The 17,467-nt window shown below is 37.8% G+C and overlaps 1 protein-coding gene across 1 annotated transcript; it reads left to right on the plus strand.

Annotated features, from left to right (window-relative positions):
* The first annotated feature begins 6,468 nt into the window (after positions 1-6,468).
* On the plus strand, positions 6,469-16,164 carry stx3a (syntaxin 3a). The gene is made up of 10 exons (XM_053330499.1): positions 6,469-6,498; positions 9,645-9,719; positions 9,828-9,927; positions 11,693-11,767; positions 12,183-12,253; positions 12,704-12,812; positions 13,604-13,677; positions 14,173-14,307; positions 15,398-15,508; positions 16,087-16,164. Exons 1-10 carry the CDS (start codon positions 6,469-6,471, stop codon positions 16,162-16,164), a joined length of 858 nt encoding a protein of 285 aa, XP_053186474.1.
* Positions 16,165-17,467: the final 1,303 nt, after the last annotated feature.

Raw genomic sequence — 17,467 nt, forward strand, 5'->3', positions numbered from 1 at the left:
GATGTGTAAATACTGAAATGTTCTCTAACCAGTATGTTCATCATGCTGATGATATGTGAATGTTGTGTTCATGGCCTGCACTATATATATTGTGGGTTTAAATAGTGTAAATAGAGATTTAAGTTTGAAGTCACTGATGTGAAATGTATTAAACATCTGTATTTTGAAAATAGCTGTTACTTTCTGCTTCTTATTTGTAAAATAACTGGCTAATTGGCTTCAATCGTATTTATACAATGTATGTGTTGAGGAAAATAATCCTCCAGAACGTTTAAGTGCAAAACTAAGTGTTTGGTGAAGAAGAAGCAGCGCCCTCTGCTGCCCACAAACTAAAATGACAAAACTTCCAGTACTCCTAGGTGGTCTTGTAACCAAGTACTAACTAGGCCCAACCCCTCTTAGTTTAAGAAATAATTGGGTATGAGTGACTTAAAATATAACCATAAAATATAACCACCAAAATATTCCAGAGAGCGACTACCACTTACCCTGTCGCTAATAGCTAAGTGTAAGCGGTAATAGCTTGGTTATTGGTGTGTTGTGCTAGCATAGTGGAGCAATGACCACATCATCTTTTAAAGGGCGAAGCCTATATGAAATAAAACATTGGTTACATACCATATATCAGATGCTATGAGTATTGGTGTAGCCAGTGTTGGGGAAGCTACTTTGCAAGCATAGCTTGTAAAACTACATGTAGTTCAGCCTGGCAGTAGTTTGAACAAACTACAGTTCTATCCCTGGAAAAATGTGGTTTGTAAAACTACAGCTAAAAAAAGTAGCTTTAGCAACTACTTATACTCATTGAACTCAGCTTTAAATAAATCTGCATGTGGTGTATATGAAACAAAATATAATAACCTACAAAAAATTCACATGAAAATCCTACCACAATACCCACTTGTAAATCAGAAATGTAAATCAGTCAACAAAAAATGTAATAAAAAATACAAAGAGGTAGATGACGTGCTATTAGTCTCTCCTGATTTAGAAACATGTTAAAAAAGACACTTTATCCTTGCTAGAGCATTTAGCCGAAGAAGGCCATAAAGTGAGCAAAAATAAACTCCAAATGGGTAAGACGCAAGTAAAATACTTAGGACATAATCTGAGCGCGGGAGGAAGAACAATAGTGGAAGACAGAAAAACTGCAATCCTCCAAGCTCCAAAACCTTTGACGAAAAAGCAGATGATGTCATTTTTGGGTTTGACTAATTATTGCAGAACTTGGGTGCCAAATTATGCTGAAATAACTGCTCCAGTAAACAAATGAATGTATGAGGAAGACCTTAAAATGACATCTCAGCTAAAGTGGACTGAAGAAGCTGAAGAAGCTTTCTGTGAAGTAAAACAAGTGCTAGTGTCTAGTACAGCGCTAGCATAGACTATAACAAACCATTCATTCAGATGGTTGACTGTAAAGGTCATTTTATGACCTCTGTATTAGCGCAACAACATGGAGATAAGATGAAACCTATAGCTTATTTCTCATCCAAACTAGATAGTGTAGCCTGCGCATTACCTCATTGCGTAAGAGCTGTTATTGCAGCCTCCATGGCTGTGGAAACAAGTGCTACTATAGTGTTGTTTCACCCTTTGACTTTAAAAGTACCACATGCTGTTTCAGCACTACTGCTACAAACAAATATGACATTCTTGTCACATGCAAGACACTTGTCTTGCATGTCTACCCTGCTGTCTCAACCACATCTTACTATTGAAAGATGTACAACTCTAAACCCTGCTACCTTATTACCGTTACCAGAAGATTGTATGAAGCATGATTGATGCAAGAAGAATTAGCAGAGCAAATGGCAAAAAACAGAGCTGATTTAAAAGATCAACCATTAGAAACAGGGGAAGTTTTGTTTGTAGATGGTTCCTCTAAAAAAGACAAGCGAGGCAAAACTCAAACAGGATATGCGGTAGTGACTCAAACTACAGTGATAAAAGCAGAACCATCCTACAGGGAAGTCTGCTCTGATGCCAAGGTGAACCTAGACAAATTCACCATTCTGCGGGCAGACCGGATGAAGGACTCTGGTAAGGAGAGGGGCGGAGGGGTATGTATGTGTACATCAACAACCGGTAGTGTACCAACATCAAGATCCACAGTAAGATCAGGGGCCTGTTTCAGGAAGCAGGTTTAACTAACTTTGAGTTAAAACCTTAACTCTAGGTTGACCAACTCTGAGCTGTCAAACTCAGAGTTTTCAGTTTCAGAACAAGTGTTAACAGTTAGTTCAATCAACTCTGAGTCAAAGTAACTCTGAGTGAAGCTCGTACATGAGGAGATACCAAGCCCTCATCAATGGAGCACAGATAACATGATTCACCATGACAACAGGAGAAACAAAGGGCTCAGTCCTCCTACTTCTCCCCAAAGGAGTTAGAAATATAAATTTAGAAAAGCAGTAGTAGCAGTAACTGATGTGGCAGAAAATGACTGACAGTCAACAGTGAGTATTAATGAAAAAAAAAGAAACATTTTGTCTCGAGTGGTCGACTTATTCAACATTTATATTCTGTGTATGTGTGTATGCGGCACATTTAATATTCATGCAGACCCCAACAGGTACAAAACATAGGCCTACTTGGCAGCAACTGAATATGAAAAATAAAAATATAGCTCAAACAAGTAAGGTATTGATTACAAGCAATTGTGGTGTTTAGCCTGCCCTACCTCATTAAACAGCATTTAAATGCTACATTCAACATGTGATATATATTTCAGTAGTTGATCTTCTAAGAAAAAAAGAAAGTCAATTTTTCAGCCATCCCAACACTGCCAGTATTTAATATTGTCTATTTGAAAGCAACACCTACATGCCTTTATACATACAACACTACAAAAGTGTAAACGTTTCAGTGCAATAGTCAAATTTAGTTTTATGTTTGGGCACTTTCACCTTAATTTAACAGTAGCTGGTATAGAGAGAGAGAGAGAGAGAAAGTTCCTCACTGGTATCAAACCAGCAACATTGTCACTATGAAGCATGAGCAGTAACCACTTGGCTATCAATCATCTTCAAATATTGTCTTTGTGACAGCCCGACAGACGGTTGCCTTGGAAACATGAACTTGAACAGAGAACTTATTCTGAACTGAGAGCATGTCCATGTGGTGTCATACAGACGATACGAGGGCTGAGAATATTGTTCAGATAAATTATCGATTGTACAGAAAAATGGAAACACTCAAACAGAACATCATCAGAGAATGATAAAACATCCCAGCGGGGTCTGATCACCCTGACGGAGATTTGTGCTTCAATATTAACTGACTCTTTAAGAAAAGGACACACCATGTCTGACAGCTCCTTCAGTCTGCAGGCTTCAACTAAAAAGGAGGAGAAACTCAGGGTTAGTTGAAGAAAACCTGCCAGCGAGCAGGTTAGGTTCACGGAGTATGTTGCCAGGGTAACTGACTAAGAGTTACGCTGAACTGACTTTCCCTCATCTTAACTAACTCAGAGTTTTCACTAAACCTGCTTTCTGAAACAGGCCCCTGCACCCCGAGTCTGGAGATGCTTACATTATGCCTCTGTCCCTTCTATCTCCCCCGGGAATTGCTCTCTGTCATCCTGAACTGTATATTCCACCAAGTGCTAATGTCAACATCGCTGCAGAGCTAGGCTAAATGCAGGGGAAATATCCCGAGGCTCCTGTGGTTATCACTGGTGATTCTAACAGCTGCAGACTCGACAAAACCTTGCCTTCCATACCTAACAGTATGTTGTTGTTTTTTTTGTTTTTTTTTTATCAACACGTTTCACATTTTATTTCAGCATGTGTCCAATCTTAAATTGCAAAAAAAGTCATTCTGATAAAAATTACAATTTAAACTCTTTTGAGGCCTTCAAACTAAACAAAGCAAAACTAATGAAATACACGTTTTAAAGAGCAGTATTCCTGTGACCTTCAAGAGCTCCCTTCGGTGTTTTTTGAAAGCTCCCAAAACTAGAATGAAAAGACTCGATGACGATATGGATCAATGATTGGAAACTGACTGTGATTTGCTCGTCAAACATAAACATTTCATCTTGAAGTTCATCTCAGTTAAAAATCTCAGCACATACACAAGGTATCGTCTCAAGAGGTTTTTGTTCTCTGGTGATGGAGCGAGCCCAGAATTTGTTTTTGTTTTTTTTTCATTATTATTTGAAGTGAGTAATTGCCCATACCTGTTCCATTACCTCTATTAAAAATAGAGTAACATGAATGTACTCACTGCCTTACTGTGAGCAAAATTAAATTGGGGATTAATTTAAGATTAATGCATCATATTTGATATTAGTAGTCATTTGCATTCTCACACCTCCTCTTGATGAGGAAGCAGCATTTCCATTTTTTCCCCATTTTTTTATTTTAACAGTCTGTGGACCATAGATGTGGACGTACCAACCAGTCTATGGTACCAACCATAGGTACCAACACGGGAGGGGGGACTGAAGCGGCGCCTCCACAGCGCCCTCCAGTGCTCGGAGGACAGCACTGCACAACTCCAAGGCTCACTGGCCTGGAAAGACTGGGACATTTTCTGTGGTGGCAGTCTGAACAAGAAGGTGGAGGTCATCACGGATTCTGTAAAATTCTGCATCTCCTCAACAATCCCAGTCAAAGCCATCAAGAAATGTTCTAACTCCAAACCCTGGATTACCCCCGACATCATTCATAGCCTGAGTGAAAAACGAAAAACAGAAGGCCTTCCAACAGCAGGACTGGACCTCCCTCAAATCCATAACCTGGCAAATCAAGAATGACATTTTTAAAGCCAAACTCAGGGACAAGGAAAAAATGGAACAGGATTACAGCACAATGAACACAAATCAAGCCTTCCAGAAAGTGAGAACACTCACCAGCCACAACACAAAACCCACTTTACCTACTATAACTGATCCTATCTCGTTTGCTGAAAACCTGAACATCTTCTACACCCAGTTTGACACCAGTCTTCTCCACCATCACCACCTACTTGAAATACTCAGATGACACTGCAGTACTTGCACTATTTAATGACAATAACTCGGTAATGGGCTATCACAACTCCATCTCCCATTGCTTCATCCGTTATGCTATAGCCTAACTGAACTAAACAAAAGAATGAAGAGATTGTAACTGTGGTGAATGGATATATGTATGGTGTATGGTGTATGGTATACATCTGTGGTATTCATGTTGTTCTTGTAACCTGTGAAGTTGTTTGTGTAATGCCTGTGGCTGTACGGAATGTGAAAATAATGATCCTGGAAAGGACATTAAAATCTGTCTATCAGTGTATTCAGGCCCCACTGCAGAAGCTGTGACACTGTGATTAAACTTTCTCCATGTCAGAGCACCTGGACAGACACAGAGATGAACCCCTGTTTGCTCCAAGAAGTCTGTTTAAAGACACATTATGGTTATAGTTGGTTAACATTGGCGCACTTCTCTGTAGGGGATTGTCCTGACACCAGTCCTGTCTTATCTTCACACTACCGAAAATCAGCAAATTCCCGTTAGATTTAAGCATGAACGCACAGACTTGATGGTAAAATGGTAAATGGACTGTGCTTATATAGCTAAGGCTTTTCTAGCATTATGATCACTCAAAGCGCTTAATTGATCTTGATCATATTAGTATTTTTCTACCGATGTGAAAAATATACATGTATCTTCTGTTCTTTCAGGCTTTACAGGTGATCTGGAAAGAGTTGAACATGTTCATTTACTATCTGAATTTGAAGGGAAAACGAGACACAATTAACCAAAATGTTATAACTAAGTTATCACAGGAAAATTGATTACTTAGATATTTGATGATTACATCATTTCATGGCGAAGATCTGACCACATTTATATTGCAGGATAGTTAATGGAATATATGCTGGACATATATGCTGGACATGCTGTTACAAACGTTAACACACGTGTATCATTTTCCATAAAGTAGGCTATCCCTGTTTGTTCAAATTCAAACTCCAATAAATTATAATTCATAAAACAATAATCATGTTGAATTGATTTTGTCGTTTATGCTCACTTTCTGTGTGGACGTCATAGACTGGGCTCATAAAGGCTTCGCACAGTGTTTCAGTGCGGCCGTGGGAGGGGTGAAGGGGGAGAGGTTTATCCTGAACTACTGTCCTAATCCGTTCTTAGAGGATAGAGGCTTAGTGGAACCTCAGGTTAGGTTGAGCACAAATACTGCCTCAGAAAGGGACACCCAAACCATCGACACCTTTCATTTATGTGCAGTTTTGAAGTATTCTTTATTTGAACTCAGCTTCATGCTGGTACCTCTGTCTCTGATTTGGACAACTCTCCGGTCTCATCTCCTGGATTAATTGGAGGAGATAATCATTTCCTTTGGGCTAATTTGGAAGCCATTTTAATAGTTGTTATAGGCTAGAGCATTGTTGTCCCAGATCTTCTTTTTTCTCATTTGTTTTCTACTTGTTTATTTTATTGAAACGTTACATTTATCAAGATGAAGGATCGACTGGCGCAACTGAAGGAGGTGAGCAGAGTTTGATTGTTTTAGTTCTATTATTGAGCAACTGTTGCTAGTACAGGCCTTAATGTACCATCTGTAGCTTGTCATGAATTTCCATTTACGACCAGCAGGCTCTTGTGTCTGTGGGGGCTTTACTATAGATAACGTTAGCCGACATACGACGTCTTTGCCATTGATAGACATTTGCATGTTTCAAACAGGCCTTAGACACTGCATTCAAAACACTGTTTTTAAAGTTTGCTTATTTACCACTAGCCTATATGAAGTATAGAGGTTTCTGCCATGACATTTCACGAATACAAATACTAGGATTTCCTAAAGCCTACGACATGATATGATAAGTAAAAGCTCATTATGTATAAATATATACGTATAAATACAAGTCTATATAAATATAAGCCCATATTTCACCTATAAGTAGCCTAGTCTACTTTATACAGTACGTGCGAGCCAAGGCAGTTGCGCGTGCAAGGTATGCTGCATGTTAATTAGCCTGCAGGTGAACTCGCATGACAATGGAACGCACGTGAACGGCACGCACAGGTAGAAGAACTATGAAGTAAGCTAATGCAGTAATGTGAAAGTACTCAATTACAAGTAAAAGTCCTGCATGAAAAAAATCCTATACAGTAAAAGTACTGCAGTATTATGAGTGATGTAGTATGCAGTATTACAGTAAAAGTACTGCAGTATTATAGTGATGTAGTATGCAGTATTACAGTAAAAGTACTGCAGTATTGTAGTGATGTAGTATGCAGTATTACAGTAAAAGTACTGCAGTATTATAGTGATGTAGTATGCAGTATTACAGTAAAAGTACTGCAGTATAATGAGTGATGTAGTATGCAGTATTACAGTAAAAGTACTGCGGTATTATGAGTGATGTAGTATGCAGTATTACAGTAAAAGTACTGCAGTATTATGAATGATGTAGTATGCAGTATTACAGTAAAAGTACTGCAGTATTATAGTGATGTAGTATGCAGTATTACAGTAAAAGTACTGCAGTATTATGAGTGATGTAGTATGCAGTATTACAGTGAAAGTACTGCAGTATTATAGTGATGTAGTATGCAGTATTACAGTAAAAGTACTGCAGTATTATAGTGATGTAGTATGCAGTATTACAGTAAAAGTACTGCAGTATTATAGTGATGTAGTATGCAGTATTACAGTGAAAGTACTGCAGTATTATAGTGATGTAGTATGCAGTATTACAGTAAAAGTACTGCAGTATTATAGTGGTGTAGTATGCAGTATTATAGTGAAAGTACTGCAGTATTATAGTGAAAGTAGTGATATATTATTATATATGACATCATTAGATTATTAATAGTGAAGCATCAGTGTATAAGCAGTATGTACGGTTAGCTACTTGAATCCAGTGGTTCCCAACCTAGGGGCTTGGACCCTCCAAAGGGTCAGCAGATAAATGTGAGTCACATGAGTCAGATGATTAATGGGAGAGGAAAGAAGAAAAAACAAAAGTTCTGATACACAAATGTGTTTTCAGTTTTTGGACTTTTTCTCTAATCTTTGTTTTTTGCTAGGACTTCTAAAGTAGCATCACATGGAAATACCATCAACCATCAACACTTCAACCAAAAACTTACAATAAAACCACATCAACTAGTTTGGCATAATCTTATATTATCACTCTTTCATATTAAATAAAGGTTAATGGAATACAATTGTTTAAATATTAAACATAATTTGGGGAATCATGTCAAGACATGTGAACCACATGAAGTGTCTCAAAGTGTAACCACTATTTAAAAGGCCATTTTGTTAAAATTGTGAAGAAGGCCATGTAACAGGAAGTGGTTTTACAGAGAAGCACCCCTGATGATCACAACTACTGTCTATCAAGGTTAGAAGTTATTACATGTACTCATAAACTGACGTTTTTTGGACTTAGTCAGGTTTGCTCGGTGTACATGTCCAATGGTGTAACCCCAGAAAAATGCTGTTAATTCATTAATTCATGTGCTTACACAGGTGTCAATTTTGATTTTAAAATGAAATGTCAAAAATAGAACTGATTACATCATTTGAGTCCTATTAAAGTCCTTTCTCTTAGAGGACAATTTAGTCAAATATCAGTAGTTTATTATGCTAATTTTGTTAGATATCAGTAGTTTATGATGCTTATTAAATATGTATCATAAAAACCTACCTTTGAAACTGACCTCTTTATAATATAATAACATCATATCTGAACCACCTGACCTCATTATAATGTAATATCATATCTGAGCAGAACTTCATGATAGAGAACTGGAACCAGTCTCTCTCTCTCTCTCTCTCTCTCTCTCTCTCTCTCTCTCTCTCTCTCTCTCTCTCTCTCTCTCTCTCTCTCTCTGAGTTGTTATCAGGTTTTTTTCTTTTCTCTGTAATAAAACAAAAGTTGAAGTTGAAGTTACCATGATTGCTGTTGTAAAATGTTTTTTTCAGCACAGAATTTACAGTTGAAGAATTAAGTTCCTTTATTAAATGAAATTGTTTGTTGACTGAATGAATATAATAGAATCAGGTCAGACAGCGTATCAGATTTTTATGAAAAATAGTGCTTACACCAATTGATGCAGCCCAGTGTCCAGTTGGTTTACGCAGTATTTTTCATAAAAATCTGATTATATCGGAAACAAACATGAACTAAATTGTGGAATAAATGTAATCCAGTTTTGCAACACAACAAAATGGATTTTAACAAATTTTACATCATTGGCCCCAACTTACTTAGAAAAACTGGTTGTTGTTAGGAAATGTCCTGCTCAATATTGACAAAATGTATTAAAATTTAACTGAAGAAATACTCCTTTTTATGTAATAAAAAATATTTTTATAAACACAATTTAATACACATTCTTTTGTAGTTACGCTATTTGACATTTTCAGGAGCTCTAAGTCTTGCTTTTGGTTTAAAGAAAAATTGTGCAAATGTCAATTCAAATCAAATAAAAACAACAAAAACACAAAATATACATATTATTAAACGTGATGCTGCTTTAAAAAAAAAATTAAGACATTTTTGAATTTTGTCATCTTGCCAACCAATTTGTCACTGACACATATACTTAATGTACTGTAGCTATCATGTGATACTGATTTGTTTGGAAACCTCTTTTTATTGTTTTGATGTGTAACAGAAGAGTGATGGTGGAGGTGATGACGTTGAGATTCCTGTGGACAATCAGGCGTTTATGGATGATTTCTTTGCCCAGGTATTCTGTTTCTGTGTCTGTCTGTTTCTCACATTTTGAAAAGAGAAAGAATTCAGAATTCACGTCTTACACACTGATCTGTTTGTGTTTGTGTTTGTCTTTCATCAGATTGAGGATATCCGTACCAGCATCGACAAGATTGATGAGAGTGTCACAGAAATAAAAAAACTCTACTCCACCATCCTGTCTGCCCCCACATCTGAGCAGAGTAACACACACACACACACATACACACACACATACACACACACACACACACACACACACACACACACACACACACACACACACACACACACACACTGAGGCCGGCTCTACGCAGGGGCAAGAGGGGGCAGAGCCCCCTTAAAGAAATGTCTTGCCCCCTCAAATCAAAATTTTGGAAGTTGAGAAAGCACATTTTAATATACTCACAAAATTAATATGCATTACAAGTTGACAAAATAATGTGCATTAGCGGAAAAATCCGCCGAAAAAGGGACACACAGGATAGCCTACAGTGTCGGCTTCCCTCTCATCTCTCTGTCCCTCCGCTGTGCGTGTATCATTCTATGACGTGTATTCACCACAGGCTGCGCAGCACAGACACACACCCGCACACACACCCGCACACACCCCTCAGCCCTGTGTCAGGTTTCAGCACTGCCACGGAGTGGGTTAGACATTGAAGGAGCAGCAGCGTTACAAGCATAGAGATGAGTGCCCACGTCCACTGCATGTGACAAACTGAAGACAAGTGACCTGTGTCTGACGGACTCTTTATACAGTCTATGGACGGACCCCTACGTAAAGCCCCGCCCCAGGCTGTAGTTCTCTACTGTTTTTTTGAATAATCACAGCAGCTAGCAATACTGCACCTTTAGCATCAGCAAGCACTGATTCTCCTGCACCAGCTCCCTCCATCCCCTCAACAAGTGCTCCCCCAAAGCAGCCTGTTAAGCTGCCAACAAAAAAACAAGAAAAAAAAGTTCTGCTGTATATCTGTTGTGTTTTATAAAATAGTTTGAGAAGATTTTGTATTATTATTCAATAAGACTATCTTTCAGTTTTGTAAATATTGTAGCGACCAGAGGGGGGAGTGGTCACTCTGATTGGGACAATTTGAGCTGGTTCTCTGGTTTGAGCTCAAAGGCTCATGGGACTGTTAATGTTTGAAAGGAAAGCCATGTTTTAGTGATGTTATGTGCATATTTAATTGTGTTATATGAGTTTCCAGGTTATATGGCCATACATAGTGTTAAGTTTGATGTTAACTGTAATTAGTAGTGTAGCCACCGCGACTGAGTCTCCTGGTGTGTTTGATTACCTCTGGCCAGTAATCATGTTGAATAAATAGCACCTTCTATGGTCAAGTGGCGTAAAGGACACAGGGGTTGTAGTACACAGAAATGAGTCTCACTTCACCTTCTTCCACGTGAGCTTACCACAATATTAGTATACATGTAGTATTATATATAGTTTACTATAGTGTGAGAAGTCCTACCTTCGGTTAAAATTTATTTGAAAATCAGGTCATCCAGTTAAGATAAATATTATGTTGTTGGTTGATAAAATCTGGATGAAGAATGTTTTATTTCATTTTATTTTATTAATTTATTTTATTTTTATTTTTCAGTTTCCCCCCTTGAGGGATTGCCACCTTATTGTGGTCAGGGGGTTTGCATGCCTCAGTTAGTGTTCAGGTGGGACACCCAAGTTGGACAGGTCTGAAGGTAGAGGCCTGACAAAGTACAATCCACTTCTCCAGGTTGGGGTTGGACACATAGACCCCTTTCAATGAAGGAAGCATCGTTACTATAAGCACAGAAAAAAGTGCTGGAGCATGATGTGTACACATGATGCCCCCTTCACATTTCTGACTGCCCCCTCATATATACCTGCCTAGAACCGGCCCTGCTGCACACACACACATACACACAGACCAACCCACCTATTATGTCTTACTTTCCACTGCTATCACTCTCTTTTTTTAGAAACACAAGATGACCTTGAAGCCCTCACCAATGAAATCAAGAAGTCAGCCAACAATGCAAGAAACAAACTCAAAAGTCAGTATTTTCTCTGTCAATTTACTTTTGAAAGTATACAGATCCAGATGAACCAATTATTTATGTTATTATTTTTCACATTGCGTGTACTTTTAAAAACAGCTGTAAAGATTTTAGCACAATATTAACTGTTTATCTCCTTGTATCAGGATCACTCAGAGACCTTTCTCCTTATCTTTTATTAATGTAATATTTTTAATCTTTAAAATACAATAGTTACCCATTATAACATGATAAAGTGGATATAAACAGTGGAGGCTGATGAAAAGTGTTTTTTCCTGTTTCTTATGTTGTTTCTGAACTAGACAAATTTGAAGAATATCTGAATCAGTTTACACTTAACTATTTAATCAAAGATATTGTTCCATGTCTTTTGTGTGCGTGTGTGTGTGTGTGTGTGTGTGTGTGTGTGTAGCTATTGAGCGCCAGCTTGAGTCAAACACAGATGAGAGGGCTTCAGCTGACCTCAGGATACGCAAGTCACAGGTCAGACAATACAAACAAAGTAAATGAAGTTGACTTGATGAGGGTGGCTTTCATGGTATCTTCAAATACTAACACACTAGAGAAAGGTCTGATCAAGGATCAGAACAAGGGAAACAACTGGAATTACTGTGAAACAGGGTTTCTATTAGATGCACTATGTTCACTTTCTAGTTCTGTACATGGATAGCAAACTGGAAGCTCTGACAATCCTCCACTTTGGCTTTTCAGCACCATGGACAGCTGACATTATGAAGTAGTACTTGCTCACACAGTACAAAGTACAAACTATTTTTTGACAGTGAAAGGAGAGTTTTAGTGCATCATGGCAGTTTAAATGTTGTTGCAGATGTTCTTACACCTTGACACAAATACACATTTTATTACTCAACACTTTTGATTTGACAATATTATCCTTAGTTAACAAATCATCATCACTATTATTTTCCCCAGCATGCTATCCTGGCAAAGAAGTTTGTAGAAGTCATGACAAAATACAATGAGGCTCAAGTTGACTTCAGAGATAAGAGCAAAGGAAGGATCGCACGACAGCTGGAGATCAGTGAGTTGCACTTTCTTATTACGTGGTACAATCACATGGAAGGATTGTTTTTGAACTTTAAACTTGCTATGGTCACTGGAGGTTTTTCTCTAGATGTCCAGTCATACACACTAACAGGTTGTTAAACAGTGTGTACATGGTGACATGTAGACTCAACTCATCACTTTTCACATTATATGAACATGCTATGTTACTCATATATCTATTAGTACCTTTTAGAATGTGATTGGCAGTCTGGTGGGTCTTATTATATTAGTCAATGTCATTCATATTGACAAGAGTGAAAATAACAAGTAGATAGATTCATTTATTGATCAATAGAACATTATTTACAACTATTTGATAATTGATTAAATGTCATAGTGAAAAACAAATGCCTTCACCACTTTGGACATGTAATAGGACTGATAGATGTTTGCCATGATATTCTGACATGTTGTAGTCAGCTTTAACCTATTTCTGTATTTCATGCATTGTAAACACTCATAGTAAATCATAGTCAAGTGTGAGATATGTGTCATGTTGTGATACCACTGTTGTCATGTCTATCTCAGTGTTTTTTCATGTCATAATAAAAAAATGAATGCAAGCACTTAATATGAGGACATACAGTAGGTTATTTAACCTATTAAGTTTTCATTGTAAAGTTGTGTACCTTGTTGGCATAACAGCAGTGTTATCTCTGCTTTTCAGAGGTCAGGGAACAGAGACTGTCTCCACACACTCTATTTAATCAACCTGTCAGTTGTAAACAGATACAATTGTATAACTGTGTTTTCTGATGATTGCAGCGGGGAAAGCAACAACTGATGACGAGCTGGAAGAAATGCTGGAAGGAGGAAACTCAGCAGTCTTCAGTGCTGGGGTATGACTGACTGTATATGTATATATATCTATTTATGCATAAAGGGTGGATTGTACTACACTGAAAAGTGTACCTTCACTTTCCTATTTACAAAGCTGTGACTGGAGGCAGAGTAGGTTGTCCACTAATCAGAAGATCAGTGGTTTGATTCCCAGCTCCAGCTCAAACCCCATATTTCTCCCAATGCTGTGCCATTGGTGTCTGAATGTGTGTGAATGATTAGAAAACCCCTCCTGATGAGCAGGTTGGCACTTTGCATGGCAGCCTATGCCATCAGGGTATGAATATGTGCGTGGATGGGTAAATGTGGCTTGTTGTGTAAAACAAGCACTTTGAGTGGTCAGAAAACCAGAAAGGCATTATATAAATGCCTACATGTCATCACTTCTCTTATGATCTGCTTATCGATCCTTATTTTTTACCACATTCATATTCTTTCATGAACCTCATACTGTCTCTCTTCCCTCTTTTCCTTCACACCTGCTTCCTCTCCAGATTATGGACTCAAAGATCAACCAGCAGGCGCTGAATGAGATTGAGGCTCGTCACAAAGACATCATGAGGTTGGAGAGCAGCATTAAAGAGCTCCACGACATGTTTGTTGATATCGCCATGCTGGTTGAAAACCAGGTACACATACATGCATTTGACAAATCAACAGAAATTTAAGTTCATACATGGAAAGACAACTCTCCCTGCAGTAAAATGAGGTCCTATTAATGGAGCTGCATTCATATTATTTAACATTCCAATTTTTACATAAGGATATGGAGGAAATGTATGTTGGATTAATTGTGGTTGCAGTTTTTTTTTTCTTTTTTGGGTGGCACACACACACACACATACACACACACACACACACACACACACACACACACAGATGCAACTAACGTATGTGGAGGAGATCTTATGCACGCTTATGTTCTCTGTTTATTTATATCCTATACTTGATATATGTTGATAGTGTGGTGTTTGATTTTTAGCTATTGATTGGTCTTTGCAGTCATTTTAGCCCACCCTGCCATTGTTAACTATTTCATGATATCAGATCTACTTAGTAAACTAAGTTTAACAGTAAAGCAATATATTCTTTCACACATAGCTCCCAGTAAATGACTGGGACAAGCTTTCAGGCACTGATTTTCATTGTTCACACATGCAGCTGCTTACAGGAACATTTCCATCTTGTCCAGAAGATGGTAGTAATGCAACACTTATGGATGCCAACTGCCATAAAACTCAACAAAAGTAAAACTCATAACTCAGATCCAACATTCAAACTAGGCAGTCATTATCAAAAATGAATCAAGATTGTGTTACTGAGTTTACTTTTTTCTCACCTCAAATCTTTCTAGAAACATATTTTAGTTTATTTTAGTATTATATTATAACATATATTAAATATTTTAGTTTAGCTCAATACCAAACATTGCCCAACTCACAGTACATCACCCACATGTCTAGTCTTGTGATTGGTTTGTTCACTCTACTCTGTCTTGAGGTGGGAAATTGGCAGTATAGATTTCCCAGAATATTAATCTTTATTCCCATTGGCATGTGAGCCCATGCAGTAAATGCATTGAACATTACAGGGATAGACTGCATATGTGAAAGGAGCTCATGTCCCTTGTTATTGTTTATAGAAGGTCCTCCTTAGCTGAGAATAATGTCTGTCTATCTACTCTTCTCTGTGATTATTCTCTTTTGTCCCGCCCTCCAGGGTGGCATGATTGACAGGATTGAGAGCAACATGGACCAGTCAGTTGGCTTTGTAGAGAGAGCGGTGGCAGACACCAAGAAAGCAGCCAAATACCAGCAGGAGGCACGCAGGGTAAGTTTGGACTGGTTCAACAGTAGCATACATGTAAAAACATATAGTACTGTGTAATAGTGGATGATGCATTCTCCTATGATACTGTAGGTTTATAATGAATTCTGCAGTGTGTGTGCAGGAAGCCAATTCAATATTCAATTCACTATCTTAATACTTGTCTACAGAATTCAGCTCATTAGCCTCTATAGACCAAAACACTGGTGATTTCCTACATATACGCATGTTTAAACCCAACGCATTGTCTTGTTCAAAGTTGACTTTGAACAATAAGAGAATAAAGAATGTTGATTGGGCTCTGGGTAAATCTTTGCTCAAGCTCAGTCCAGACTTGGTCTCAAGTACCTTCTGAACTCAGTTATTTGATCAGTCTTGACTACAAGTCTTGAGTTGTAGTGAAATTAAAAAGACATCATCACAGACTCTAATCTGGTGCTTCACCAGGACTTCCATTGAAGCAGAGTTTTTAAATGTTGTAGTTCACCAACATACAATACCTTCTGTGTTATGGCTTCAAAATAATAACTTCATATCCATTTTCTTTTCGTGTCTCTGTCCTTTGCTCTCCTCACCTCAAGAAACAAATGATGATCTTCTGCTGCTGTGTGATCTTGGCCCTCATCCTCGGCTCATTTCTCTACAGCTTCATCAAATAAACACCCTGAATAAAGCCACACACCAGCTGAGTCCACACATTACACTCTAAGATAGTCACAAAGTAGAGCTCAGGCTTAGTTCACTGTCATCTCACTTCATTCAAAATAAAAATGCAATCTCCAGACATTGGAATGACTTATTTATCTGTCATTTCTCAATAGGCTCAACTGTCTGTTTTGAAAAAATTTAATTCAATTTCATTCCAGTTTCTGGAACTGAATCCAATAGAACCAGGGCTGTACTGGAGGCTGAATGCATGTAAACACCTTTTACCACCTCTCAAATTCTGAAATAAATCATTTCACTCTCTGTTGTAGCTGTGAGGAACACAGTTTGAACACTGTATCCTCGTATGAGACACTGAGTATCCTATTTGACACTGACATGTGCAGCATCAAGTAATATTTTCAGACAAAAGAACAAAGAAAGAAATAAAAAAGACATTAGTGTTTAACCTGATGTTTATGTGTCTTAAGCTGTTAAATGGTTTTTGACCTTAGTAACTGTTGTGAACACAGAACTAAAGTTGACAGAAAATGTCAGTTAGTATGAAACACAAAATGCTGATTCATCATTTACCTGATACATCTAGAAGTCAAACAGTTGTCTGGTTTGGCTTTAAGTTTGAGCCAAATCAGTTTTCAGTTTTGTCAGTTAGTCACTTTTACTATTTTATTACATTGAAAAAATGGCCCTACATACAGTAAAGGACCATATAGAGGGTGTGAAAATGGAGATTTACCCTTCTATCCATGTTCCCTCACAGCCATGATAGTGTGGATCAGGTGTGGTACTGTTCAACCAAGCTTTATTTACCACTACAGCCCTGAACAGAACCCACCTTTTCGTGAAATGCATATTATCATTTTGATTGGCATAATATCATATAGCTTGTTGTAATTGTCCTACTATTGCTCCAAAAAATCAGTTTGAAAATGGTTGACACATTTAAGAAATAATTGCAAAATATATAATGGATGTGTAATAGTGGTTTTGAATGACATGACAGTGTACTGACCTCAGACAGATCTTCCTGCAGCATGACTGCATCACTACCACATTGCCCAGCATGATGCATATCTACAGTATAAAGTCAGTATCGTAAGTATTGCAACAGCTACTGTTATTCTTTTGTACAATTGTTAGCTATTTGTGTTTTGATGTGGAAACCGCACCACTGTGCCAGTACTTATACTATTGACTGCATCTAATGATACAATTCATATCATGTTGTGGAGAAGCACCTGCTATGACTCCATAGTAGGTCTGTAATCAAATCACTTTTCATTCTAATGACACAAG

Source organism: Scomber japonicus, chromosome 2 (genome assembly GCF_027409825.1).
Source record: "Scomber japonicus isolate fScoJap1 chromosome 2, fScoJap1.pri, whole genome shotgun sequence".
Taxonomy (NCBI): Eukaryota; Metazoa; Chordata; class Actinopteri; order Scombriformes; family Scombridae; genus Scomber; species Scomber japonicus.

Excerpts from the sequence above, each read along its gene's own strand:
- stx3a (XM_053330499.1), top strand. The coding sequence starts at position 6,469 with ATGAAGGATCGACTGGCGCAACTGAAGGAG. Across the intron at positions 11,768-12,182 it reads TGCAAGAAACAAACTCAAAA|CTATTGAGCGCCAGCTTGAG; the intron begins GTCAGTATTTTC and ends GTGTGTGTGTAG. Across the intron at positions 12,254-12,703 it reads TCAGGATACGCAAGTCACAG|CATGCTATCCTGGCAAAGAA; the intron begins GTCAGACAATAC and ends TATTTTCCCCAG.